General features: G+C 56.6%; 2 protein-coding genes across 9 annotated transcripts in view; one reads left to right on the top strand and one right to left on the bottom strand.

Annotated features, from left to right (window-relative positions):
• Window positions 1-26,677, top strand: part of RNF123 (ring finger protein 123) — a 38,475-nt gene that overhangs the window by 372 nt on the left and 11,426 nt on the right. For 2 of the 5 annotated variants that reach the window (XR_004249317.2, XM_032161493.2), the window contains exons 1-26: window positions 6,029-6,087; window positions 7,571-7,687; window positions 7,865-7,949; window positions 13,802-13,878; window positions 14,019-14,113; window positions 14,541-14,595; window positions 14,708-14,793; window positions 15,096-15,182; window positions 15,411-15,478; window positions 15,636-15,761; window positions 16,123-16,237; window positions 16,323-16,427; window positions 16,893-17,018; window positions 17,138-17,230; window positions 17,302-17,375; window positions 18,157-18,274; window positions 18,475-18,574; window positions 18,746-18,807; window positions 18,996-19,067; window positions 19,295-19,415; window positions 20,077-20,178; window positions 21,301-21,407; window positions 21,635-21,833; window positions 22,185-22,330; window positions 22,635-22,718; window positions 23,444-23,551. Coding sequence is in view for 4 of the 5 variants with exons in the window: in XM_032161493.2 (XP_032017384.1) it covers window positions 7,606-7,687; window positions 7,865-7,949; window positions 13,802-13,878; window positions 14,019-14,113; window positions 14,541-14,595; window positions 14,708-14,793; window positions 15,096-15,182; window positions 15,411-15,478; window positions 15,636-15,761; window positions 16,123-16,237; window positions 16,323-16,427; window positions 16,893-17,018; window positions 17,138-17,230; window positions 17,302-17,375; window positions 18,157-18,274; window positions 18,475-18,574; window positions 18,746-18,807; window positions 18,996-19,067; window positions 19,295-19,415; window positions 20,077-20,178; window positions 21,301-21,407; window positions 21,635-21,833; window positions 22,185-22,330; window positions 22,635-22,718; window positions 23,444-23,551 (2,493 nt within the window). In the remaining variant the exon portion in view is untranslated. Of the gene's footprint in view, window positions 1-6,028; window positions 6,088-6,259; window positions 6,304-7,570; window positions 7,688-7,864; window positions 7,950-13,801; window positions 13,879-14,018; window positions 14,114-14,540; window positions 14,596-14,707; window positions 14,794-15,095; window positions 15,183-15,410; window positions 15,479-15,635; window positions 15,762-16,122; window positions 16,238-16,322; window positions 16,428-16,892; window positions 17,019-17,137; window positions 17,231-17,301; window positions 17,376-18,156; window positions 18,275-18,474; window positions 18,575-18,745; window positions 18,808-18,995; window positions 19,068-19,294; window positions 19,416-20,076; window positions 20,179-21,300; window positions 21,408-21,634; window positions 21,834-22,184; window positions 22,331-22,634; window positions 22,719-23,443; window positions 23,552-26,677 lie in introns of those variants that run through there. The other 3 variants (XM_032161494.2, XM_032161495.2, XM_032161499.2) reach the window with 3 other exon arrangements.
• MST1 (macrophage stimulating 1) lies at window positions 408-5,961 on the bottom strand. 4 transcript variants are annotated; one of them, XM_032161530.2, is made up of 18 exons: window positions 5,063-5,961; window positions 4,213-4,360; window positions 4,019-4,131; window positions 3,827-3,941; window positions 3,612-3,748; window positions 3,410-3,530; window positions 3,147-3,265; window positions 2,776-2,944; window positions 2,526-2,656; window positions 2,323-2,425; window positions 2,059-2,195; window positions 1,932-1,967; window positions 1,723-1,843; window positions 1,473-1,550; window positions 1,199-1,345; window positions 1,011-1,117; window positions 775-914; window positions 408-650 (listed from the first exon to the last, which is right to left on the bottom strand). In XM_032161530.2, the coding sequence occupies exons 1-18, from the start codon at window positions 5,154-5,156 to the stop codon at window positions 489-491; spliced, it is 2,178 nt and encodes a 725-aa protein (XP_032017421.1). In that variant the 5' UTR covers window positions 5,157-5,961; the 3' UTR covers window positions 408-488. The 4 variants fall into 4 exon arrangements, with proteins under 4 accessions (XP_032017421.1, XP_058298235.1, XP_058298234.1 ...); XM_058442252.1 differs by having other exon boundaries at window positions 3,140-3,265; window positions 3,414-3,530; XM_058442251.1 differs by having other exon boundaries at window positions 1,683-1,843; window positions 3,414-3,530.

Raw genomic sequence — 26,677 nt, 5'->3', positions numbered from 1 at the left:
CCCCAACCCCACCTCCCACCCTGGGGTGCAGAGACCCTAGGTTCTGCGTGTGGCAGCCACAAGGGCTTCATCTGCCTGTAGTGTGAGAAGGGAGGGAACAGTGAGAGGCTTAGCCTCTGCCTGTCCTGGCAGCCAGGACTCTGTACCAGCCTAGCTTCCCTGCTGCAGCCCCTTCCATTAGCAACTACTCTGTACCACCCTTCCCAAGAGTATGTCTGGGGGACTAGTGAGGCCCTGTCTTTCCACGGCACCCATGGGCAAAAGTAGTCCCAGGGACATTGCCTTGGTTGGGGAAGCCCCTAGGCTGGACAGATCACCTAGCCCAGGGCATGCTGGGCTCAAGCCACCTGAGCCCTAGCAAGGAGTCACTGACTCATTTCCTGGAAGCAGAGGCTAAGAAGCATCTATACAGGCATAAAGAAGAAAAATGGCTTTATGTCTGACAAGAAGTTTTGTCCTCCCCAAGGCATATGGGGTCAAGGCTGGGCCTAACCCAGTCTCATGACCTTGTGAACCCAGTCCACAAACACAGAGACACGCGTGAAGACGGCTGGCCAGCGGGACCTTGCGCATACTCGGTTGGGGATTATAATTCCTTCCAGGACCCAGCAGTTGTGGGTAAAGCAGGCAAGTGGGCCCCCGTAGTCACCCTGGCAGGTAGGAGAACTGATGAGGGCCCCGGGCCACAGCAATGACTAGCCTGCTTCATGATAAAATAGTTCATTTCTAGCCCCCCATACCCTTCCAGGGCTGGCCCAGGGCCCTGCCACCAACCTCACAGGCCCCCACAGGGGCCAACAGTCCCTCAGTGCACATCTCGCTCTCCCGCACACGTCCTCTGTGCTTGATATTACACTCCTGGTTGGAGATGACGTTCAGCCAGGCCACATTTAGGACTGTGTCATTACCTGTACCTGCAGTGAGGGGAATGGGGAGAAGGAGAGGGTCCTGGAGGAAGATCCAGGGCTGGGCCTCCTGGCCACCAGCAGTCCTGTGCACTATGCTCTTACCTTTGGTCTCACCCCAGCCTGCAATCTCACACTTGGTCCCTGCAGGCACCACATACCATTCAGGGGGCAGGCAGATCAGGGCCACACGCTGGTTCAGGGTCACAGATCTTTAGCAAGAATGGGGGCACTCAGGGTCTGAGGCCACAAGGCCCAGCCCCACCTCACACCCTCCCAGGTTGTCCACATACCTCTCCAGCTTGAGCAGGACAAGCTGGGAGCCTGAGGGCCCACACACCATCTTGGCTACTGGGACCCGCTGTAGGCCTGGCTCTCCGTGCTGTGGGTTCTGGAACAGGGTGCCCAACCATACCTCATAGCCCGTGAGAGGCATATGGCTGGGAGAGAAGCTCTGCTAGGTCATTTGTGACTCTCAGTCCGTTGCCCCAAGGCTCACTTGTTAGCTTGCCTGGGGAAGGGGGAAGGTGGGATGAGACTGGGTCCCCAAACACAAGGGAGGCTCACCAGGAGGAGAAGCACTGCCGGGCAGTCAGTATCCACTGTTCCTTCACTAGAGACCCCCCGCAGAAATGCTGGCCCTGCCTGGAGGAGTGGGGAATTAGGACAGGGAACAGAGTCCTGGGACAGATGCTAGACCTGCCATCTTCTGGCTAGGACCTCTAGGGGCAGGGATAGATTCCCAGCCCCCAGTGGGATAACCACAGAGGACACAACCTCAGCTCCTCTCTGTGGGAGACAGGCAGTTGTGCCTCACCGATTACGCAAGCTGACTGTCCAGGGTGAGTTGCCCGGATGGCCCCCAACCACGCGCAGCTTGGAACGACGCTGATCCAGCTGATCCACCCTCTTGCCACACTTCTCAAACTGCACCTGGTCTGTAGGATGGGGTGGGCTGGATGAAACCCAGACTGTGTGGATGTGGTGGGCTAGAGGGCCTGACCCATAACTGGCCCAACTCCTAACCTGGGGGGTCCAGGATTGATGGCGGCTGGTCATCAGCTGAAAGACAAAGTTCACTGGGGTTAAGGGAGCCAGCCTTTGGTGGTGGGGGCTGAGGCAGGGTCATGGGGGAAGCGTCACTAGTGCTCACCGCAGCGTCGCAGGGCACAGTAGTCGAATGGGGTCCCTGGGTCCATCGTGTAGCACCAGGGCCCATGGCTATCCCCATCTGGGTTCCGGCAGAAGTTCTCCTCCAGTTGTGCATGCGGTTCGGAGGTAAACGTGAACCTAGGCGGGAGCGGGAGCAAAATCGTGGCAGGGTAGTCTCAACCATCTCTAGGCTCTGGTCCCAGACACCAAAGCATGCCGCCCCAGGGTTAGGGCCCTGGCGGGGCCGGGAGCACCAGGGACTCACTGCGGCTTGTGCGGCGTCTCAGCGGACCAGCGCTGGCACTGGACACCCTTGCGGGTCTTGCTGACCTTGCCGCGGTACTGCTCCCCTGCGCCGTGGTAGCAGTCTGCGGCGGGTGCGGGCAGCCATCAGGCCGAGACCTCGCCCCGGCCCTCCGGTTCCAGGCTTCCAGCCCCGGCTCTGTAGCCCCCAAGCTTGGGCCTCACCCTGGGGCCGCACGTCGTCCGCACAACGCCGGATCTGGTAGCAAAAGGCCACGCGCATGCCGGGCCGCAGTGTGAAGCACCAGGGCGCCTCTGAGCCGTCGGGGTTTCGGCAGAAGTTCTCCCGAAGGTCTCTAAGCAGGCGCTCCACTCAGCCCTAGCCCGCCAGCCTCCAGCCCTAAGCCCGTGACTACCCTCCTCCCGTCTCACCCGCAGCAGCACGTCCCAACGCCCGCCCCCCCCCCCACCTCACTTGCACGCGTATTTTTCTGGCGTAAATCGGTGCTGATGCGGGATTTGCGCGTCCCAACGCTGGCAAGGTACGCCCGCGGTGGTGGTATTGGCTGTGCCCCGGTAGCCCTCACCCTTCCCGCGGAAGCAGCTGACAGTTGTGGCCTCGTGGCGGGGCTGTGCCTCGAACCCTTAGATGGACCGAGATAGGTCGGGCCCCGAGCGAGAGCTGAGATCCCTCTGGGGCTGGGACCAAACCCTACTTTCCCAGGTGTACGGTACTCCACGGGATATGCTCTCAGGTCACTCCCAGGCCCTCTTACCTCCCCAGCCAAGCCGCACCACTCCCCAAGTTTCCCAGGTACCCTCCCAGGCCCGGTCCCCGCCGCCTACCGCAGCGGGGAAGGTCACAGAACTCTCGCTCGATCTGCGGATCCGTAGTGTAGCACCATGGCCGCTCGGAGCCGTCAGGATTCCGGCAATAGTTGTCGTCCAGACCTTGGTCGAGGAACCTGGGGGCGGTAATGGGGCGTGAACAAGACCCTGGGACTCTGGCTTGTCTGGCCCCGCCCAATTGCCCTACACGGAGCCCTGCCCCTGGAGTCCTGGACCTTCCCTAGCCCGGCCCCGAGGGCGCCGATACCGCCTACGCGTACTTGCCCGGCTCGAAGGGGTGCTGGTGCGGGTGCTGGAGATCCCAGCGCTGGCACTCGCGCCCTGACTCCGTGCGGTCTACCGCGCCGCGGTAATCCTCGCCATTGCACCAGACACACGCGGCTGGAGACAAAGAGCCAGTGGGTTCGTGGATGGGCGTGGGCTTGTCCCTCCACTCTCCCAGCTTGACCCGGCGCCGCTTACCCTCCCGGCAGGATTTGATGCCGCAGCTCTGGAAGCGCACGGAAGGGTCTGTTGTGTAGCACCAAGGACCTCCGGGGTCGCCATCAGGGTTACGGCAGAAGTTCTCTTCCAGGCCATTCCGGAGCGTGGGCGTGTACCTGAGGGCCCAGAGCATCACTATAGTGTGTGCTGGGGGAAGGCCCTAGGCCGGGACGGAGGGAAGGTGTTTGTCTCACTTGTGATCATTCGGGAACTTGTGGCTCCAAGCCTGGCAGGGCAGGCCACCCACTGTCGTGGCCATGGTGCCCCGGTACCCAACCCCATTGTTCATGATGCAGGTCCGTATGTAGTCTGGGAGCAAGAGACAGAAGATCAACTTGGGCTGAGGTCCCCTGTCTCCCACCCTGCCCCTCTCCACTCCCACTCGCCTTTCTTCTGGAAGAGGTCACAGCGCCCAGAACGCCGCAGCCTCGTGTGGGGCGAGTGTTGAGTCCATGGCAGCAGTTGGCAACCATGGCTGCTCACATTGTAGTGGAAGGCCCTGGAGAGAAGAAGGCACAGGGTAACGCCACAGCCCAGGCTCCCCTGCCCCCAGTCTTATCTAGGCCCAGTGGCCACTCACCGGCAGTCCATTAAGGGCCCACAGCGACCAGCACACTCTTCAGCATCTGCGACATCCTCCTGCCAAGGCCCCGGCACCACTGCATGTAGCAGGTGCTGTAGCTCTGTGCCCCGGAGCACCTGGAAGTCATTCAATGGCGAGCGCTGCCCTGCAGAGTGGGCATGAGTGGGTGCAGGTCAGGTGGGCGTACATGTTAGTAATGTGTATTGGCATGTCCACACTTTGTTCATTCAGGGGATCAAAGCTACAAGGCTTCTGGGATGGACCCTGTATGCACTTTCAAGGGCCAGTCTAGCCCCCCTGCACAGATACTTGTGAAAAAAAATTTCCCCTGGGAAGCAGGACCAGACTTGGTAGTTATCACTGGTGCCTCTGTTTAGTGGCCCAGGCACCAGGCTCAGATCTAACACATACGCTCTGTGAGAGCAGTGGGTGATGGAGCTTGCTCCATCTCGTCTCTCAAATGAGAATGCTAAGGCTCAGAGCCCTCACATTACCCAGCTAGGGGCTCTGGCTAGGCATTCAGACTCCAAATCTGGGCTCTCACCTGCACAAAGGCATATGCTAGGTTAGAGGGGTAGATCAGGCTCAGGAGGGGTCACTGCCTGCTGTGTGCTTGCATCTGTGTGGTCCTAACACTGCTTCAGTGCTAGAGCAGACGTGCTAATAGAGGCCTAAGTGGGCAATGTCTATGTGTTCCTAGGGCTTCCCAGCTGTGCTCAAGAGGCCAAGGTCACTGCCCCATCCCCACTGAGCCTCTGGCTCCCCGACTTTTTTCTCATCCTAGAATAGGAGAATGGGGCCAACCTCCTCCTGAAGGCAGATGGGGATCAGGGTTGGGGGCACTCACCAGGGACCCCTAAGCATTGGGTCAGAAGCAGCAGGAGTGAGAGCCACCCCATCCTTCTGGCTGGAGGCTGCACTGTGACCCACCACAGCCCCATCCGGGAAGTTGTGAAACCTGTCCCTACGGGATTGGGTGGCTCTGGCTCCACACGTCAGGTCAGAGCCTGCTGGACCCTGACCTGAGACCTGGTGACAGGAGCCATGAGGGGCCAGGCCTCAGGTCCCATAGGTCAGTTGCAAGGGCCTAGTACAGCTAGCTCCCTGAGAGGCCTCCTTACTTAGTGGACAGGTGTTAGGAAGGTTTGGTGGGGACACTTGAGGTGCCCTGGGGTTGGGGTGAAACCCCTCTGCAGCCTAGTCAGCAGCCCAATGGCATCATGAAAGTGAGAGCTGCCAGAGGTCTGGGTTCCAGCCCCTGGGTGACATTAAACTTTTCTGAATTTCGGTTTTTCCCTGTAAATTAGGGAAAATTACTTGCCTCAGCTTCAACACTGCCTCCCCTCCACCCTTTTGCTGCTGCCTTATCAGGCCCCAGCTGTAGGCAGGTCAGCCCACGCCCGGCGGCAGAGCCCAGAGAGGCTCGCTCATCTCAGCCGCCAGAAGTGTCATCCCAGGGAAGGTGAGCGAGGCTGTCCACTAGGACTAAATAGGGGTTGCAGGGACTCTGGCAGGAACGGCCTTTCAGATGTTTTAAGGACCGTCTGAGCGGGGCCTCCAAGTATGGGTAGGAGACGGGCGGCCTAGGGATTCCGGTTAGCACGTCGCGTTCTGCCGCAGCAGGGCTGGGAGCATCCCCAGGGCAGGCGGAGGTCGGAGGTAGTGAGGCCTTTCTCGGCGAAGCTGAGGCCTGGAACAACCCGGTGGGAAGCCATGGAGGGGGTCCCCTAGCGGAGGCTGGGCGCCGGCCAGTGCGCGTGCGCGGCTGGAGGCACAGCGCGCGAGCGTGCGCGTGATTTGGCCCTGAACGGGCGCCGTAGCCAAGAGGTTGGGCGGATGTTGTGAGCCGAATCGCGGCGGCCGAGGCTCGGGGTGAGTGAGGGGCGGCGGAGCTCTGAGCCTAGTGGGTTCCGGCTGTTCCCTTCGCGGTCCAGGCTAGTCCAGTGCGAGGGCACCTGCAGCGCAGGGATCGGGGTGCGAAACTCCGAGCGGGAGCTGGTCTGGCAGGTCCTCTGGAGCTTGGGGCCAGGCGGGGGCGACTTGGGGGAGCCATGCGCCGCCCTCGCCGTCCTTGGGCTCCCAGACGGAGTAGGTTCAGTTCTGAGCCCGGATACCCCGGCGGGGTTGGACGGGATAGCCATGACAGGGAGTCCCCGGGCGAGGACAAGGTCCGCCTCTCACCTGGGTCCTCAGCAACTGACACCCGGAGTGGGTGTCTGGAAGGTCTGCTCATCAAATGAATGACTGCGTTTAATCAGATCTTCAACTACTCTGGTAGTGAAGGGGCACCGATCATGGACGCCCACCGAGGGCCCGAGGTCGGGAAAACCACCTTCCCGAGGAGCAGGCGTGGTGCAGACCCACAAGGGTTTGTGGCGGGAGTAGAGGGTCTGTTTGGGGTGAGATAAGAGACTGAACTGCAGAGTAGGGAGTGCTGCAGAGCGAAACTAGACCTGCGCTATCTAATAGAACTTTATATGATGGTGGGAATGTTCTACCTTTGTGCTGTCCAATAGAGTAACCATTAGCCACATATGGTCATTGAACTCTTGAAATGTGGCTAAGGCAACTAAGAAATCGAATTGTTAATTTTTAAAACTTTAAATTTAAGTAACCTCATGTGGATGACGGCTGCTGTGTTGGACAGCACAGCTACACATCAGTGAGGCCAGCACCAGGGACTCAGTGCAGGTTATGGAGCAGCTGCAGCAGCAACATGATGTGAGGGATAGATGCACTAGGAGGACCAATGGCGTTTGCCATGAGGGCTGGGCACGGGTGGTACTTGGATGAGGTGGGAGGCCACATGCGTGAGTGGGAACAGTGAAACTATCAGGACCATGGATAAAAGAAGGGAGGAACCCAGGGCTGAGGAAAGAGGCTCCAGCCTTGTGGGGAGTAAGTGAGATTTATGGCTAGAGATGACCAGACCAGTGGTGGTCTGCACTTGAGGGAATGTGTAGGATTGTCGCTTCTGGTTGTGAGCTGGACTCAGTATGGCTTACAACTGAGATGGATACAGGGGCTCTGCCTCTAGGACACCTCACTTTGGACATTTTGGTCTGATTTCCACAGAGCTGAGACATTTTGTTATGGTTCGGCAAAAATATATCTGGTACCTGCTCTCTGCCCAGAGAACACTGGAGAACAAGAAGTGGTCCCTGTTACATGGGCGTAGACCCTGGCTTCCCTCCCTGTGTAGGAAGCTGGGAGCCCCTGCATTCCCCTGCCCTATGTGTTAGTGTGCATGCCCCTGGCCTCACCTGCTCCCAAGCCTTCCTGCCATGGCAGGACTGAGGTCAGGTGTGGAGGCCCCTGGCTGGCCCTGAGTAGACAGGCTCTGTGTCTGGCTCAGCTCCAGGACCACTGGCTGCCCATGAGAGATGAAGGATGGCATCCAAGGGGGCCGGCGTGTCTTTCTCCCGCAAGAGCTATAGGCTGACCTCAGATGCTGAGAAATCCAGGGTCACAGGTAAGGGCTGGCAGGGAAGGAAGGAGGCTTCTCTTGTTGGGAGGAGAAGGAAGGGACAAAGGCCTCAGGCCTTGCTGCACCTGTGGCTGGCCTAGGACCAGAAGTCTCTGGGGCCAGGAGGGGCCAGGAGCTGCACTGATCATGTGGCCCTTTTCTCCCTTCTGACTTGTGGCTCAGGCATTGTGCAGGAGAAGCTGCTGAATGACTACCTGAACCGCATCTTTTCCTCTTCTGACCATGCACCCCCAGCAGCCACCAGCAGGTATGGCTGGGTGGGTGGCCCCTCCTCACTCTGCTGGGCCAGACCAGAATAAGGAGGCTGCAGTGGTAGGGAAAGGGAGCCTGGGCTCTGGACAGATAGGCTTAGGCTCTGTTCTCACTGTGCTCCTGGCTGCGAGATCTCTGGCCAGAGAGTCTGCCTTCCGTACTCTGCTTCTTCCTGTCTCCAGGCAGTGCTAGTTCCTTCTGAGAGTCAGGGAGCAGAGGTCAGGGAGCGGGTGCACATTCATGCCTAGCTAGCACCTGGCACCTACTCCACACCCAGCATCTGCCCCTGCATGTACCTGCCCACACCTTGGCCCCAGCCTGGCCCCTTGTAGCTTCTGACTGACCTTGTAAAGAACAAACTCCTCCAGGGCCTTTTCTTTACATGTTTAATACTTTTAAGTGTAGTCAGTATAAAAGTTACAAGTACATTTTAGCAGAAACTTAGAGACAGAAGGCCAGGCACAGTGGTTCACACCTGTAATCCCAGCACTTTGGGAGGCCAAGGTGGGTAGATTGCTTGAGTCCAGGAGTTCAAGACCAGCCTGAGCAACATGGCGAGACCCCATCTCTACAATAAAATACAGAAATTACCTGGGCATGGTGGTGTGCACCTGTAGTCCCATCTGTTAGAGAGGCTGATGTGGGAGGATCACTTGAGCCTAGGAGGTTGAGGCTGCAGTGAGCTGGCCTCTGCATGCCACTGCACTCTAGCCTGGGTGACAGAGCAAGACCCTGTCTCTAAAAAAAGAAGGAAAAGCACCTGCTATCTTGTTATTTTAAAATGACTATTCAAAGGTGATTCTTTTCTGTTTTCTTTCTTTGTGTTAACATTTTTAATTCTTAATTTTTGTGGGTATGTAGTAGGTATATATATTTATGGGGTACATGAGATACTTTGATACAGGCATGCAATGCGTAATAATCACATCATGGTAAATGGGGTATCCATCCCCTCAAGCATTTATCTTTTGTGTTATAAACAATCTAGTTATACTGTTTTATTTTTAAATGTACAACTATTATTTACTATAGTCACCCTGTTCTGCTACCAGATAGGTCTTATTAATTCGATTTTTTTGTACCCATTAGCCATCCCCATCTCCCCACAAGCCCTACACTACCCTTCCAAGCCTCTGGTAACCATCCAGTACTTTGCCTCTATGAGTTCAATTGTTTTAATTTTTAGCTCTCACAAATAAGTGATAACATGCAATGTTTGTCTTTTTCTGCCTGGCTTATTTCACTTAACATAATGACCTCCAGTTCCATCCATGTTGTTGCAGATTACAGGATCTCATTCTTTTTTATGGCTGAATAGTACTCCGTTGTGTATATGTACCATGTTTTCTTTATTTATTCATCTGTGGATGGACACTTAGATTGCTTCCAAATCTTGGCTATTGTGAACAGTGCTGCAACAAACATGAGAATGCAGATATCTCTTCGATATACTGATTTCCCTTCTTTCAGATATATACCCAGCAGTGGGATTGCTGGATCATATGGTAGCTCAATTTTTAGTTTAGTTTTTTTTTTTTTCGAAAAAAAATTTTTTTTTTGAGACAGAGTCTTGCTCTGTTGCACAGGCTGGAGTGCAGGGGCGCAATCTCGGCTCACTGCAAGCTCCGCCTCCCAGGTTCACGCCATTCTCCTGCCTCAGCCTCCCAAGCTGGGACTACAGGCTCCCGCCACCACGCCCGGCTCATTTTTTCTATTTTTAGTAGAGACGGGGTTTCACCGTGTTAGCCAGGATGGTCTTGATCCCCTGAGTTCGTGATCTGCCCGTCTCGGCCTCCCAAAGTGCTGGGATTACAGGCATGAGCAACTGCGCCTGGCCTTTTTTTTTTTCTTTTTTTTGAGATGGAGTTTTGCTCTTGTTGCCCAGGCCAGAGTGCAGTGGCATGATCTCGGCTCACTGCAACCTCTGCCTCCCGAGTTCTAGCAATTCTCCTGCCTCAGCCTCCCAGGTAGCTGGGATTACAGGCACACAGCATCACGCCTGGTTAATTTTGGTATTTTTTAGTAGAGATGGGGTTTCGCCATGTTAGCCAGGCTGGTCTCGAACTCCTAGCCTCAGGTGATCCTCCCACCTCGACGTCCAAAAGTGCTGAGATTACAGGCATGAGCCACCACACCTGGCCAATTTTTAGTTTTTTGAGGAACCTTCAAACTGTTCTCGATAGTGATTGCACTATTATAATTTACGTTCCCGCTAACAGCGTACAGGGGTTCCCTTGTTCCACAACCTCGCCAGCATTTGTTATTGCCTGTCTTTTGGATAAAAGCCATTTTAACTGGGGCGAGGTGATATGTCATTGTAGTTTTGATTTGCATTTCTCTGATGACCAGTGACGTTGAATACCTTTCCATATGCCTGTTTGCCATTCGTATGTCTTCTTTTGAGAAATGTCTGTTCGTATCTTTTGCCCATCTTTTGATGGAATTATTAGTTTTTTTCCTATAGAGTTGTTTGCGTTCTTTATATATCCTGATTATTAATCCCTTGTCAGATGGGTAGTTTACAAATATTTTCTCCCATTTGTGGGCTGTCTCTTCACTTTGTTGATCATTTACTTTGCTATGCAGAAGCTTTTTAACTTCATGTCTGTTTTCTTATAATGTATGTAGTTCAGATTATGCTGTATAGAAAACTTTAAAAAAAATTGTCAGGCCGGGCGCGGTGGCTCACGCTTGTAATCCCAGCACTTTGGGAGGCCGAGGCGGGTGGATCACGAGGTCAGGAGATCGAGGCCACGGTGAAACCCCGTCTCTACTAAAAAAAAGTGAGGCAGAGAATGGGTGACCGGAGGGAGTTGCAGTGAGCCGAGTCGATCCACTGGACAGGCGATCCATCTAGTCACCTTCAGTTCTTTTCTTAAAACATTTTTATTGAGCTATGATTAATATACAATAAACTACACGTATTTAAAGTATACAGTTTGATAAGTGTTAACATGTATATAAAACCCATGAAACCATCACTACCATCAAGGTAATGGACATGTCCCTCACTTCCAAAAGTTTATAGAAGTTTGCATCCTATTTTTATCATCAAATATTATCCCGTGAGTATTTTTCCACATTATCAATTTATCTTACTGAGCATCTTCAGGGCCAGGGGGTCTGCTGTGGCCCATACAAGTGCCCTAGTTTGGAAGGACTTTTGCTTTTGTAAACAATGCTGTGAGGATGCCCAGGGCTGGAGTCGCGTGGCTAGAGTGTTTGAACTGCAGTCACTTTTAAGACTGTTGCCAGATTACTTCTTCAAAGGATCAAGTAGGTTCTCCCTCCCTGCAGTGAGGCACGGGTGTCCCTGTCTCTCACCCCCTCATCAGCCTTAGCTGTTCTGTCTTTTATGACTTCTGCTCTTTAGGCAGGTCCAAAAGGCAGCATCATTACCTGTTCTATTTAAGCAACTGTGGTGGTCAGAAAGTTCCTGCTTGCAGAGAGTTCCTGCCCACCCCCACCCCATACTCAGTCCTGGCCTGTTCCCAGAGCCATCTGATCCCTACCTCATGTGATACCAGAGATGGTCCTGCTGCTGCTCCTGCTGCTGTGGCCGCCAGGAGAGACAGCAGGTGGTAGGGCCATCAGTCAGTGGTTGTGGGGATTCAGGGCCCTGAACTGGGACCTAGGAGATCCAAAAAGGTCAGGGAAGTTGCTGTTCTTGGCCAAATGGGCAGTGCTGTAGGCACTCAGTGGTGGCTGTCTCAGGCTGACTGCCCACAGATATGTGCAGTCTGCTCTCAGGATCAGGCACACGACTTTTGGGGTCAGGTACAAGAGTAGCCATTCCAAGTGTGGGCTTGTTAAGAACTGTTTTCTTTTGAGACAGGGTCTCGCTATGTCACAGTCATAGCTCACTGTAACCTCAAAGTCCCAGGCTCAAGGAATCCTCCCACCTCAGCCTCCTACATAGCTGGGACCACAAGCACAGGCCACAGCACCCAGCTAATTTTTTTTTTTTTTTAAGAGACAGGGTCTTACTGTGTCACCCAGGCTGGTCTCAAACCCCTGGGCTCAAGTGATTATCCCACCTCAGCCTCCCAAAGTGCTGAGACTACAGGTGTGAGCCACCATGCTTGGCCTGTAACTGCTTTTGAGGAAGGCTCCTTTATCCTTGGGCCCACTGGGGTATTCAGAGATGGGGTTGGTTTTAGCCTTCTATGCTACTAGCTGAGCACCCCAACTGCATAGCCACCACCTGGCCTTGGCCTGGGACAGAGCAGCAGTGGGGAGGGGCCTTTGTGGATCTCTGCTCCTACAGCTCAGGGCTGGGAATGGCTTACACTGGGGGAATATGTGATCCCTGAGCTTGGGTGGTGGCTACCTTGTCAGGATGCTTTGTTCCACCTTCGTCCCCTTCCAGAGCCTTCTGTCTGTGTGGATGAGTAGGGTAGGAACTGGCATTAAAGGTAGAAGAGCAGGTGGTGGCAGCCTGTGGGCAGCCAGGTGTGTAATGGGCCTCTGTTCTGCCTGAGTCCTGCTGGTTACCACCACCTCACTCCCTGCTATTCTTAGCAGCTGAGCTCAGGACAGCACTGACTGGCATTAGACAGTACCCTCTTCCCTCTAGGCCTGTGTGTTGAGAGGATGAGGGGGCCACCCAGACAGATTTTTCCCAACTTCTCTGGCTCGGGTACGTGGGCCATGTGGCTCTGCTGACCATTTATGGACTGGCGGGTACAGGACAGAGCCATCCAGCAGCTCAGAGGGCTGAGCCTTTCATACTTCCAGGCCATGTCCCATTCAACACAGACTCCCCTGGCTGGGTGGTGACGAGACTGGAATCTGCCCCAAAGGAACCACAGGTCTAGGGGCAAGGGCTGGACTAGGTGGCCTTGGTACTGACCACTTTGGGAACCAGCATTTCTCCCAGCCTTCTTCTTCCAGACATCAGCAACACAGCCACCTTTGAGAGCAGACAGGTTATGTGCTATGCAGACAGCACTTGTTATTCCCTGGGCTCTTCACAGCATCTCTAACATAAGTCATTATTCTGTTTTTACAGACGAAGGAATTAAGACAGAGAGGGCTACGTTTTTTTGTTTTGTTTTTTTTTGAGACGGAGTCTTGCTCTGTCACCCAGACTAGAGTGCAGTGGCATGATCATGGCTCACTGCAACCTCCGCCTCCCAGGTTCAAGCAATTCTCCTGCCTCCGCCTCCCAAGTAGCTGGTATTACAGGCACATGCCACCACGCCCGGCTACTTTTTGTATTTTTAGTAGAGTCGCGATTTCACCATGTTGGCCAGGCTGGTCTTGAACTGCTGACCTCGTGATCTGCCCGCCTCAGCCTCCCAAAATGCTGGGATTACAGGCATAAGCCACCGCACGCGGCCACATACTTTTTTTTTTTTTTTTTTGAGACAGAGTCTTACTCTTGTTGCCTGGGCTGAAGTACAATGACACGATCTCGGCTTACTACAACCTCTGCCCCACCAAGGTTCAAGCGATTCTCCTGCCTCTGCCTCCCAAGTAGCTGGGATTATACGCATGTGCCACCACACCCAGCTAATTTTTGTATTTTTAATAGGGATGGGGTTTCACCATGTGGCCAGGCTGGTCTCGAACTCCTGACCTCAGGTGATCTGCCCGCCTCAGCCTCCCAAAGTGCTGGGATTACAGGCATGGGCCACCGCACCCGGCCTGGACTGGTTATACTTTTGAGTTTAGTGGAGAATTCAGCCTTCTGACCTCCTGCATGCCAGAGTCTAGGACTAGGCACAGCCCTTTTTCTGGAGTCTAGGCAGCCACCCTGTGAGCTCGGGGGAAAGGATGGGATTTAGTGTCATCTGGCTGATTTCAAAGACTTGTGGACCCCTGGCAGCCTCTCACTCTCCCCAGGAAACCCCTGAACTTCCAGAATCTGCCAGAACATTTGGACCAGTTGCTACAGGTGGACAATGAGGAGGAAAGCCAGGGTATGTGGCCGCCTCTGGAGTGGGCTTGGGAGGTGCAGAGCTGGGACCTAGGGGGCCTGGAGACGTCTGGTGAGCTCAGGACACCCTATGCATCCTGTCAAACGCTCCACCCCGCCTGACCCCACCTCTCCTCTTTTCAGGACAGGTTGAAGGGCGGCTTGGCCCATCCACTGTGGTCCTGGACCACACAGGCGGCTTTGAGGGGCTTCTCCTGGTGGATGATGACCTGCTGGAGGTGAGTGAGGGTGAGGTGTGGGGACCCAGGTCCAGCCCTTTCTGACACAGCCCCAGGCTCCTCCTGATGTGGCCCTAGTCTCTCTACTCATCTGATGGGGCTGCAGCCAAAACTGGCCCTGATGTGGCCCCAGACCATTGTGTTCTCAGTCCTCAAACTCTCCCACTAAAGCCCTGAAACAGTCTTGATGTGGCCTCAGCCCCCAGCCCTTCCCAGCACAGCCCTGAGTTCCTCTCTCATCCTGCCCTGGCCCAGGATCCTTCCTGATACAAGCCTACCCCCTCCCACCGTCCTCAGGTACAGTGCAGTGTTGGCCACCACAGGCAAATACCACCAGGGCTGGCTCAGTTGGGGATGGGGTCTTTTTCCCTTGGGGAGATGCTCTGTGTGCCTGGGAGCAAGCCCACCACCCCTCTTCTTCACCCAGGTGATTGGACACAGCAACTTTGGCACCATCCGCTCTACCACATGCGTGTACAAAGGTGAGACCTTACCCTGCTGTGGCCTAGGTAGTTGGGAGAAAGTTTAAGGGCCCAGGCATGAGGCAAGAGGCAGTCTTTGTCCACCTCATGGCCCTAACTCAGCTCTTTCCAGGGAAATGGGTCTACGAGGTCCTCATCTCCTCCCAGGGGCTCATGCAGATCGGCTGGTGCACCATCAGCTGCCGCTTCAACCAGGAGGTACACGTTGGGGAGGGGACCCCTCCCTGGGCCCAGGGAGAGCTTCTCCTGCCACAGGCCTCATCAGGTCTCTGGATCCCCTCAGAACTGCCCAGGACCCTAACTAACCTGGACTGCCCTCTGGAGAAGAGACGTGTCCCACCCAATCCCAGGCACCCCAGCTCAGAGAATACTCCTTACTCTTTCCCTCAGATCATATGTTCCCTTCTGTAGAGCCATATGCGTCCAAGGCTGGTGATTGGTGGGCTCTGGCCCAGCCCCTGCCTGCCTCACCAGGGACCTCATAGGCATTTCCTCCCTAGGAGGGGGTTGGAGATACACACAACTCCTATGCCTATGATGGCAACCGCGTGCGCAAGTGGAACGTGACCACGACGAATTATGGCAAGGTGAGAGCCAAGCCCCTGTGGGTCATCCGCCCCATGACTGTCACTACAGCTTATTTGGAGCTGCTGGGCAGCCATAAGGGACTATAGGGCACCAGGGAAGGGTCAGGGACCCAGGTCCTTTGTCCTTGTGTCTAGTCTCCCTTGGGTGGTTCTGGAAATGCAGCTGGGGTTCAGAGCCAGCAGGCTGCTGGGCTTCTGTGCATCTGGTGAGGCCTCCTCTCATGGCAGGCGTGGGCAGCGGGGGACATCGTGAGCTGCCTGATCGACCTGGATGATGGCACCCTGTCCTTCTGCCTGTGAGTTTCCTATCTCTATGCACAGGCCTGGCCCCTGGGGGCTCCCCAGACTGCCCCCAGTTTCCTGGGCCCTGTAAGGGGCCAGGCTGAGTTTGATAGCCTGAGGGTGGGCAACCACATGCTTAGCACTGGCTCACAGACCCACCCTTCTCCCTAGGAACGGTGTATCACTGGGCACTGCCTTTGAGAACCTGTCCAGGGGCCTGGGCATGGCTTACTTCCCAGCCATCAGCCTCTCTTTCAAGGAGTCCGTGGCCTTCAACTTTGGCAGCCGTCCTCTGCGATATCATTTTGTGAAGATGGCTGTGGGCTGCTCAGAAGCTCTTGGGGAAGCTGGGATGAGGGGCTCCCTACCCCAGGGGTGTCATGGGCTGGTGGCAGGCCCTGGCTGCTGCAGAGTTAGTGGGGGGCCATGCAGGGTGTCAAAGACAACTTTCCTTGCAGCAGCCTGGTTGGTTGGGTGCCCTTGTCTCCATTGAACAGATGAGGAATGTGAAGCATCCTCCCTAGGGAGAATAAGTGGGCAAGTTGTGATGCAAACCAGCCCTGCCTTAGAGCCCAGGCCCCTGGCGGGGGGTGGGCAGTAGAGAGGGAGTGGGCATGTCTGAGCCACAGATAAGGCGTTGCTGGCTTAACTCTGGTACCTACCCAGTGGCGGGCTACCGGCCCCTGCAGGACCCACCGAGTGCTGACCTGGTGCGGGCACAGAGGTTGCTGGGCTGCTTCCGGGCGGTGCTGAGCGTGGAGCTGGACCCTGTGGTGAGCTGGGGTCTGGGCCAGGCGGGGTGGGGGGCTTCCACAGCCTCCTGCCCCTCACACTTCTCCCTCCTCCCCCTCCACACAGGAGGGGCGGCTGTTGGACAAGGAGAGCTCCAAGTGGCGGTTGCGGGGCCAGCCCACCGTCCTCCTCACACTGGCCCACATCTTCCATCACTTCGCACCGCTCCTGGTGAGCGGCACTGGGAGGGGCATGGGAGGGGAGGAGACAGGCCATGCTAGACACGCCCATGGTAGATGTGCCCTCACTAGGGGCTGCGGTGCTGAGGCGCCTGAGGTCCTGTAGCATCACCTGGCGGGGGCCCCATGTGACCAGGGCCCTCAGACCTCAAAGTCAGTCCCCCAGAGAAACAGGGACATTGCAAACCAAAGGCATCAGGGGATGTCCTGGAAAGAAGACTGAAGGATAATAACATCCCAGGCCAAGGAAACTGTGTGTGCCAAGCCTTAGAGGAGCCACAGGGCAATGTCCTTCTTGTCCCTCAGTCAGACCCCGGAAGGGGTCATCTATGTTTGGTGTTGCTCGAGTGGCTCAAGGCTCTGTGCCTGAGGCTTGTGCCTCGGCCATGTGCCAGGGCAGGGGTGCCTTGACCAGAGTGGAAGGCCACCACCTCACCAGTGCCTGGCCTTGGTGCAGCGCAAGGTGTACCTGGTGGAGGCTGTGCTCATGAGCTTCCTGCTGGGCATCGTGGAGAAGGGCACACCCGCACAGGCACAGTCCGTGGTGCACCAGGTCCTGGACCTCTTGTGGCTCTTCATGGAGGTGAGGCTTCTGACCTCAGGCCTCAGGCCTGGCTGTCAGTCTTCACTGGGGTCGGGAAGATACGGGCAGAATCTTGGAAAAGGCCCCAGTCATGGCTGCCTTGGCATTTCTTCCCCCAGGACTACGAGGTACAAGATTGCCTCAAGCAGTTGATGATGTCTCTGCTTCGGCTGTACCGGTTCTCACCCATCGTCCCAGATCTGGGCCTACAGGTGGGATCCCCTGCCCCTGCCCTGAGCCCCCTGGGACTCGCCTGTCCACTCTGAACGCCCCCTCTCCACAGATCCATTACCTGCGGCTCACTATCGCCATCCTGAGGCATGAGAAGTCTCGCAAGTTTCTGCTTAGCAACGTCCTGTATCCTTTCCTTGCTGCCAGGCAGGCCAGACATGGGGTGCCCTCTGGACTCAGCAGAGGCCAGGAAGGGGAGTGTCATCAGGCCAGGGGTCCCCTGGGAGCATCAGGAGGACCAGAGCTACCCAACATGTGGCACTTTCTCTACAGAGCAAGGACGAGAGAGCAAAGGACTGAGCCTGGCCAGCCAGCCTAGCCAGGGGGTTCTGAATGACTACAGACTCTGGCTATGCGGAGGTGTGGGAGGGGCCACAGGGCCTGCCCTCTTCGGCCACAGCCCAGCACTTTTGTTCATGTTCCACAATGGGGATTCCTGCAAGATCTTTAAGGAGGCAGCTCTTCCTGCTTCCCAGAATTGTTGAGAACTGCATGAGTGAGTGAGCATAGCTTTGAGCCCCTGGCTGGGAAGCCTGAGCTCATAGCCGTTTTCTTGGTCTGGGGTCTTCCAGCCTCCAAGAGGCAGACACAAAGCTGGAAGACACAGAGGTCAGAGTTGGGGCCTGAGAAAAGGCCACCAGGCCCTCTCTGCAGCTTGTCCCACAGTCATCTGTTCCTGTGACAAGCCCTTATCGTGCACCTGCTGGGTACTAGAGCTGGTGGGCTTAACCACCACAGCTTTTTGTCAGGGAGCATGCCCTGGGGGTCAGACACATAGCAGCAACATGCCCCTGTGGTGGTGGGAGAGCTGTGGTAGGCACATCCAGGGATGGGCTCCCCGGGAAGGACTCTTGAGGGTGTGCGGAGTGCCCTTTGGCAAGCAGAGCCCTGCCTTGACACCCACCAGCTTTGACGTGCTCCGCTCCGTCGTCTTCTTTTACATCAAGAGCCCCCTGCGTGTGGAGGAGGCCGGCCTGCAAGAGCTCATTCCCACCACCTGGTGGCCCCACCGCTCCAGTAGGGAGGTGAGTGTACCCCAAGTGGGATGGGCAGAGGTCATGGCAAGGGCTGGCCTGGGCATCTGGCCACCTGGCATCTAGCATGAGGCCTTTGCATTGGCCCTGGTCCCTGGAGCCCTGGGGATGGAGTGTGGGTGTTCTGAGTGAAGGAGGCCTGGCTAGGTCCTGGGTGACCCTGCTGTATTCCACCTGCTACCCCTGCCTAGGGCAAAGAGAGCACAGAGATGAAGGAGGAGACTGCAGAGGAGCGGCTGCGGCGGCGAGCCTACGAACGGGGCTGCCAGCGGCTCAGGAAGCGCATCGAAGGTCGGCCCGCCTTGGGCACGGGGTAGGGTGGGAGGTGTGTGTATGCACGTGAGGGTGCTTGGAGGTGCCCATGTCTAGGTGGGACTCAGGGAACCCTGGTGGTGGAGTCCTGGCCCAAACCTGCCCCCATCCCCCGGAGCCTGAGGGCCATGTTCCTCACCTCACCTCCAGTGGTGGAAGAACTACAGGTCCAGATCCTGAAGCTGCTGCTGGACAATAAAGATGACAATGGGGTGAGTGACTCCCAGAGCCCTGGGTGGGGCCCTGTGGGGAGGGATGCTGCACTGGGCCTTAAGAGCCAGAGGGTGGGGACTGGCTTTGGTTCCCGTGGCAGGGGCTGGGGGAAGGTGCAGCACTGAGCTAGCCCGGTCTGGGCCTGCATTCTCAGCTCAGCACAGCCTCACTTTTCCCTCCCTCAAAGGGTGAAGCTTCTAGGTACATCTTTCTGACCAAGTTTCGCAAGTTTCTGCAGGAGAACGCCAGTGGCCGGGGGGTAGGTGTCCTCCAGGCCAGCCCACCGTGGACCCCCATCTGCACTACACAGGCCACGCCTTCAGCACCTGGCGCCTCTCGGACTGCCTCGTCCCTGCCTAGGCCCAAGCTTTTCTCTGCTGCTTTTCCCTCCCTGCTCAACCCTCGACCCTCGGGCAGGGCCTTGGATGAGGAATGGGCAAGGCACTGGGCTGGTACCAATGCATGTTTCATGCCTGGTGCCCACAGAACATGCCCATGCTCTGCCCCCCTGAGTACATGGTCTGCTTCTTACACCGGCTGATCTCTGCCCTGCGCTACTATTGGGATGAATACAAGGCTTCCAATCCCCATGCTTCCTTCAGTGAGGGTGAGTGGCACTGGGGCCCCAGGTCAGTGAGGCTGGACAGAGCCAGGAGTAGGGCAGCCCCTAATGTTAGTGCAGAGTGCTGACCTGAGGCTGTGGGCTGTGGGGAGCTGTCCCCAGCATCCTGCCTGGTTGAGTCCTACCCAGCCACAGGCGGCTTCTCCACTGGGGCAGCAGGAGCCCCTGCACCCCAGGCCTGCCGATCCTGTATGTGCTCTGATTGTCCCATGGGCTCCTACCGTTATGGGCTCTTTTCTTCCGTCCTTGCCCCCCATTTCTCTGTGCGTCCTTTATAGGGCTGCCTTGGGTGGGTGCTGCGGGGCCTTGTGTTCGAGTCCCCAAGGGTCAGTGGGAGCCTTACCTGTCCTGGATTGGGGGATATCCCACAGGACTGGGGCTGGGCCTCTCTGCTTCTCCTGAGTGAACGGCTGCCATGAGTACCCCCATCACCCCAAGTTATGCAGCTGCTGGCTCTGACCTGAAATGGCAGGGGTGGAGAGGAGGTAGGGGAGGTCTGGGCTCTGGTTCCTCTGTCTGCCTGGATGGGTGAGTGGCCAAGGCCAGAATTCCCAGGCTGTGCTAGGCCAGATTGGAGGGGAGGGCTGTGGGGAGGGTCTTCCTGCTGGGCCCTGACCACTGGCCTAGCCTCCTCAACTCCTCGCAGAGGCCTACATCCCGCCCCAGGTCTTCTATAATGGCAAGGTGGACTACTTTGACCTGCAGCGCCTGGGGGGCCTCCTCTCGCACCTGCGGAAGACCCTCAAAGGTGTGTGCAGGCCTGTGGGCCAGGAGCAGTTCTGGGGCCAGGTGGGGGACTGTCCCTGAGCCTGCTCTGCTGTGGATGCTGAGCCATCCTATGGCCACCAGAGGGTGCCCAAGTCTCTCCACCCACTCAGGCAGGGAGATACTGATCCGCCTGCCCTGCATCTGGGCAGCTTCTCTTTCCCTCCAGCACCCACGCCATAGGGGTCGGGCGTGCCTGGCAGGGGACCAGGGATCTTGGTGAGGTGTGGATGGGGCGTGCAGGTGCTGCCGGAGCTGCCTTCAGGGATGAGCACAAGCTGCTCCGGTGCAGGGCTGAGGGCGCAGCAAGAGCAAGGCCCTGAGCCGGGCATGAGGGTGGGTCTATGCTGTCAGAACCTCTCTCTGGCTGCCGCAGTGTGTACGCCGGAGTGCAGGGGCTGAGAGACAGGGAGGCCAGGTGTCCCTACACAGGAGATAAGGGCCTGCCCAGGTAGATAGGGGAGGGCACAGGTGGAGGAGAGGAGTCAGGATGACCCCAGGCTTCCTGCCAGAGGTTGTGTGGATGGGGCGCCATCAGGGAGAGGGGCTGCAGGAGGTGGTGGAGATGAGAAGTTCTGTGTTGGACACAGCGCATTTAGCGGGGAGCAAGGCCTGGGCTGGAGGCAGCGAAGGCGAGGTCAGTTGTCAGCATGGAGGTGGGGATGAGCCTGGGATGAGGCTTGGCTCCCACTGGGAGTGCCCAGAATGAAGCAGTCCTGGCATCTCCTTTTGTTTATGGAGTAGTCAGAGAGTCGGGGAGGCCCTGGAGAGCAGGAGGTCCTGGGAAATAAAGCCAGGGACCGGCAGGAAGGGCATGATGGGCTTACATCTATGTAGAATAAAGAAAGTCAATTTGAAAATAAATGAAAAAGAAGGGTGCGATGGGGAAGGCCTCCTGCTACTGAGTGGCGGCTAGACGGGGCCCTTGAGATGCAAAGTAAGGGCTGGGTGCAGGAGGCGGAGGGGCGAGGGGCAGATACGGTGCTAAACCGGGCTCTGCAAGGCCTCCTGCCCAGCGTGCTGGGCTCTCTCACCATCCTGGGCACTTCCACTGTGGCCCCTTGTGCCACCACTGGCCTGAGAACCCTCCTGCTCTTCCTCCCAGATGACCTTGCTTCCAAAGCCAACGTTGTGATCGACCCACTGGAGCTCCAGTCAACCACCATGGATGACCTAGACGAGGATGAGGAGCCAGCCCCAGCTATGGCCCAGGTGCCGCAGTGGGGACAGGCGGTGGGATTTGTGTTGGGCTTTTCCTGTATGTTATGGGCAGGGGTCTCATCCAGGGCCACCTCCCGCTGCATGCAGGCAAGGGGTTTCTCACCGGGCTGGTCCCTCGCTGTGGATGGAGGCATGGACCCTCCCTCACGATTCTCCAGCCCCGTGGGCCAGGGGAACCCTGAGCCAGCCCTGGTCCTGGCCTCCTTTCTTCACTGCAGCGCCCCATGCAGGCCCTGGCTGTCGGGGGGCCACTGCCCCTGCCCCGGCCCGGCTGGCTCAGTTCTCCAACTTTGGGCCGAGCCAACCGCTTCCTCAGCACAGCGGCTGTGAGCCTCATGACCCCACGGCGGCCTCTGAGCACCTCAGAGAAAGTGAAGGTCCGCACGCTGAGCGTGGAGCAGAGGACGCGTGAGGATAGTAGGTGCTCGGTGGGGTCAGGCAGGTCCCCGAAGGACCCTTCCGGAGTGTACAGTCCCCGCCCCAGGCAAAGCCAAAATACACCCCATGCCCTCCCAGCCCTGTGGCCTGGCAGCGTCCCAGGAGTGCAGGAAGCACACTCCGAGGGCAGGAGATCAATGCCACAGAAATAGGTCCTGGCACCGCAGGCCTTGCCCTGCACCCCACCCCTACCCCCATGCCCCCATGGGCTCCCCGCGGGTCCCTCCTTGGGCACAGGAATGGGAGGGCTGCTTTCCTCTCCTGCTGTGAGGCAGGCTCAGGAGAGCCGGGATGGCCCTACCCTTGACCCTGCCCTCCCCGACTCCCCAGTTGAAGGCAGCCACTGGAATGAGGGCTTGCTGCTAGGGCGGCCCCCCGAGGAGCCTGAGCAGCCCCTCACCGAGAACTCGCTGCTGGAAGTCCTGGATGGGGCGGTCATGATGTACAACCTCAGCGTACACCAGCAGCTGGGCAAGGTCGTGCACTCTTGGACCCCACGTTGGGTGGCGGGTGTTGTGCGTGTTTGGTTGCGTGTATGCATGCCTGTGTGCACATGGGCCCGCAGGGCTGTCTGTTCAAGACCGTGCATGGGAGCACATGCCTCAGTGAGGCTGGTTTCTGCTCCTGCTGCCTCAGTCTGACCTGCTGACTGTTGTGGGAATGGGACTGCCCTGGGCCTAAGGTTGGGACCTTGGCAGGGCTGGGGTCCAGACTGGGTCTGAAGAAGCCTGGATGAAGTGCCCAAGGGGCACTCTGGACATGTGGTCCCATGCTGTGTAGATGGTGGGTGTCTCCGATGATGTCAATGAATACGCTATGGCTCTGAGGGACACAGAGGACAAGCTCCGCCGGTGCCCCAAGCGGGTAAGGCCCACATAGTCTTGGTGGGGGGCAGCTTGCTTACTCGTACAGGTAACCACAGATGAAGTCTGGTTCTGGGGGCTGCCCTGGCAGTTCTCATCCCTGCCCTAGCCCTGGCCATAGCACGCCAGTGAGAGTGGGGCTGGCAGCAAGGCCTGGCACCCATCACCAGTGTGGCCTGTGCCTAGGTGCCCCCCACCCCCTGGGCCCAATAAGTGCTGAAGCATACCCACTCTCCTCATCAATTATGCATTGACCCTGAGTGCTTCCTCGGCCACTTGCAGAGTCAGCACGAAGTAGGGCCTGGCTCCGCTGCACCCTCCAGAGCCCTCTGCTGTAGCTGCCCTGGCCTAGGAAGGTGGGGCCCAGTGTGTCCAGGCTGAGCTTCCCTGGCAGCCCCCACCCACCCCCACCTGTCAACAGATCCCTGGGCCTGGCAGCTGGGGGAGCAGCGGTTCTGGCGTCAGATCCCTGGGTGCTCTGGCCAGCGGCTCACAGACCCTCAGCTGGGCCTCACTTCCATGTCATGAGGGGACCACCATGGCCCTGTTCTGAGGCTGGCTCAGGGTCACCAGAGGGTCAGTGGCAGAAGAAGGTTTTGAAAAATGGAGCCCAATCCCTTGCCTGCTCCAGGCACTAGAGGGCCCTTCCTAGGCTGCCTGCAGGGTCAGGGTGGACCTGGGTATGGGGCCATGTCTTGATTGTCCTCCTTTCCCCTTGGGTGGCAGAGGAAGGACATCCTTGCAGAGTTGACCAAGAGCCAGAAGGTTTTCTCAGAAAAGCTGGACCACCTGAGCCGCCGTCTTGCCTGGGTCCACGCCACTGTCTACTCCCAGGTGAGCCGGTAATGCAGCTGCCCCTTCCCGACCTCACTGTCTGGTCACGGGTCTGGCAAGGTTGTGCCAGGGCCCTTGATGCCCTCACCCTCTCGGGCCTCTGGCACATACATGTCCCTTCCCACCCTTCAGACTCCATCACCCCATGCCATGTCCCCTGTACCCCTCATGCCCTGTGGACTGAGGAAGCGCAGTTTCTGGACCTCCAGTACACCTCATAGACCTGTCGTTCGAGGAACAAACTCTGTCTGTCTGCCTCCCCTGCTCCCACCCCCTCCCAGTTTTTTGGCCCCCATCCTTCTCTCCCAGTGCATCAGGGGCTCTGCAGTCTTTCGTGGAGGCACACCCCACCCTCTGTGTCTGCCTCTGTCTGACTCATTACCACCTGAGGCCACTGGCTTGTTCCCCACTCACTCACTCATTCACTTGCTCATTCATTCAATAACATGCACCCAAAACCTGGTGTGTGCCAGGTGCTGTCCTGGACACCAGGGACACACACACATTAATAAGTCAGAAAGACGAGCCTCTGCCCTCTCAAGGCACTCAGCCTGGTCAGATACATGGATGGACAGACGGATGGATGGGGCACTCCTGCTATGACTGAAGTTTCACGCCCCAGCCTCAGACCCTCTGGACTTGTTTCCTCTCCCTGCCCCTCCTGGCATCTCTTCTCCAACCAGTGAGTGCCCTGAGAGTCTCTTCAGGTGCCCAGGTCAGGGTATCTGCTGTCTTCTTGGGCATGCCTCTGCATGACTGGGTGATTAAGGCCTTTGGTGTCCCCATTTCTTTTTTTTTTTTTTTTTTTTGAGACAGAGTCTCGCTCTGTCGCCCAGGCTGGAATGCAGTGGCGCAATCTCTGCTCACTGCAAGCTCCGCCTCCCGGGTTCACGCCATTCTCCTGCCTCACCCTCTCCGAGTAGCTGGGACCACAGGCGCCCGCCACCATGCCTGGCTGATTTTTTTGTATTTTTAGTAGAGACGGGGTTTCACCGTGGTCTCGATCTCCTGACCTCGTGATCCGCCCGCCTCGGCCTCCCAAAGTGCTGGGATTACAAGCGTGAGCCACCGCGCCCGGCCTGGTGTCCCCATTTCTATCATCTCTGCTTGCTGTTTGTTTCTTCTCATGGCTCTTTTGCAAAACCCAAACCACCTCCACCTTTTTCCCATTCCTGACTCTCTTGCTACCCTGGATGACCATGCTTACTGCCCCATGACAGGAACTTCCTCTCCCTTCTGCCCTGAGATTTCCTGCCTGCCCACCTCCCTCAGAAGTTTGGCTGCCCTCTCCCACACTGTCTTCTCAAGACCCTTGCCCTCTCATCTCTCTGCCTTTTTTTAGTTATGCTAAAATATGTGTGACATAAAATGTACCATCCTAGCTGTTGTTTTTTTTTTTTTTTTTTTTTTAGACAGAGTCTTACTGTGTTGCCCAGGCTGGAGTGCAATGGCATGATCTTGGCTCACTGCAACCTCTGTCTCCCGGGTTCAAGCAGTTCTCCTGGATTATAGATGTGCTACCACGCCCGGTTAATTTTTGTATTTTTTCGTAGAGACAGGGTTTTGCTATGTTGGCCTGGCTGGTCTCAAACTCCTGGCCTCATGTGATCCTCCCACCTCGGCCTCCCAAAGTGCTGGGATTACAGGCATGCGCCACCATGCCCAGCCACCCATCATAGCCATTTTTAAGTGTTAAGTCTATTCACGTTGTCGTACAGCTAATCTCCACACTCATTTCATCTTGCAAAACTGATACTCCGTGCCTGTTGAACAAAACCTCCTGTCCTCCCTTCCCCAGCTTCCCTGACAGCTCCTACCCACCCCCACCTGTCGGCAGATCCCTGGGCCTGGCAGCTGGGGGAGCAGCGGTTCTGGCATCAGGTCCCTGGGTGCTCTGGCCAGCAGCTCACAGACCCCCAGCTGGGCCTCACTTCCATGTCATGAGGGGACCACCATGGCCCTGTTCTGAGGCTGGCTCAGGTTGCCCCTGGAAACCACCATCCTACTTTCTGTCTCTGAATTTGACTATTCTAAGCACCTCATCTAGGGAGAATCATACACTATTCGTTCTTTTGTGTCTGGCTTTAGCATAATGTCCTCAAGGTTCATTCGTGTTATAGCCTGTGTCAGAATTTCTTCATTTTCCAGGCTGAATAATATTCTGCTGTACAGACACCACATTTCATGTATCCAGTCCTTTGCTGCTGGACACTCGGGTTGCTTCTACTTTGGGCTACTGTGAATAATGCTGTAATGAACATGGGTGTGCAAAGACCTCTTTGAGACCCTAATTTCAATTCTTTTGGTTATATACCCAGAAGTGGAATTACTGTATCATATGGTAATTCTGTTTTTTATTTTATTTTTAATTTTTATTTTTTATTTTTTTTGAGATGGAGTCTCACTCTGTCGCCCAGGCTGGAGTGCAATGGTGTGATCTCGGCTCACATCCTGGGTTCAAGTGTTCTCCTGCCTCAGCCTCCCGAGTAGCTGGGACTACAGGTGCGCACCACCATGCTTGGCTAATTTTTGTATTTCTTTTTTCTTTTTTTTTGAGGTGGAGTTTTGCTCTTGTTGCCCAGGCTGGAGTGCAATGGTGTGATCTCGGCTCACAGCAGCCTCTGCCTCCCAGGTTCAAGCGATTCTCCTGCCTCAGCCTCCTGAGTAGCTGGGATTACAGGCATGTGCCACCATGCCCGGCTAATTTTGTATTTTTTTTTTAGTAGAGATGGGGTTTCTTCATATTGATCAGGCTGGTCTTGAACTCCCGACCTCAGGTGATTGGCCCGCCTCGGCCTCCCAAAGTGCTGGGGTTACAGGCGTGAGCCACCGCACCCTGCAATTTTTGTATTTTTTGTACAGATGGGGTTTCACCATGTTGGTCAGGCTGGTCTTGAACTCCTGACCTCAGGTGATCCGCCTGCCTTGGCCTCCCAAAGTGCTGGGATTACAGGCATGAGCCACTGCGCCCGGCCAATTCTGTTGTTTAAGTTTTTGGAAACTACCGTATCGTTTCTACAGTGGCTGTGCCTGTTACATTCTCACCAGTAGTGCATGAGGGTTCCAATTTCTCCATACATATCCTTACCAATGCTTGCTATTTTCTGCCCTTTTTTTTTTCTTGGT

Source organism: Hylobates moloch, unplaced genomic scaffold, assembly GCF_009828535.3.
Source record: "Hylobates moloch isolate HMO894 unplaced genomic scaffold, HMol_V3 SCAFFOLD_8, whole genome shotgun sequence".
Taxonomy (NCBI): Eukaryota; Metazoa; Chordata; class Mammalia; order Primates; family Hylobatidae; genus Hylobates; species Hylobates moloch.
The sequence above is the reverse complement of the archived record's forward strand: the minus strand, read 5'-3'. Positions and strand labels throughout refer to the sequence as shown.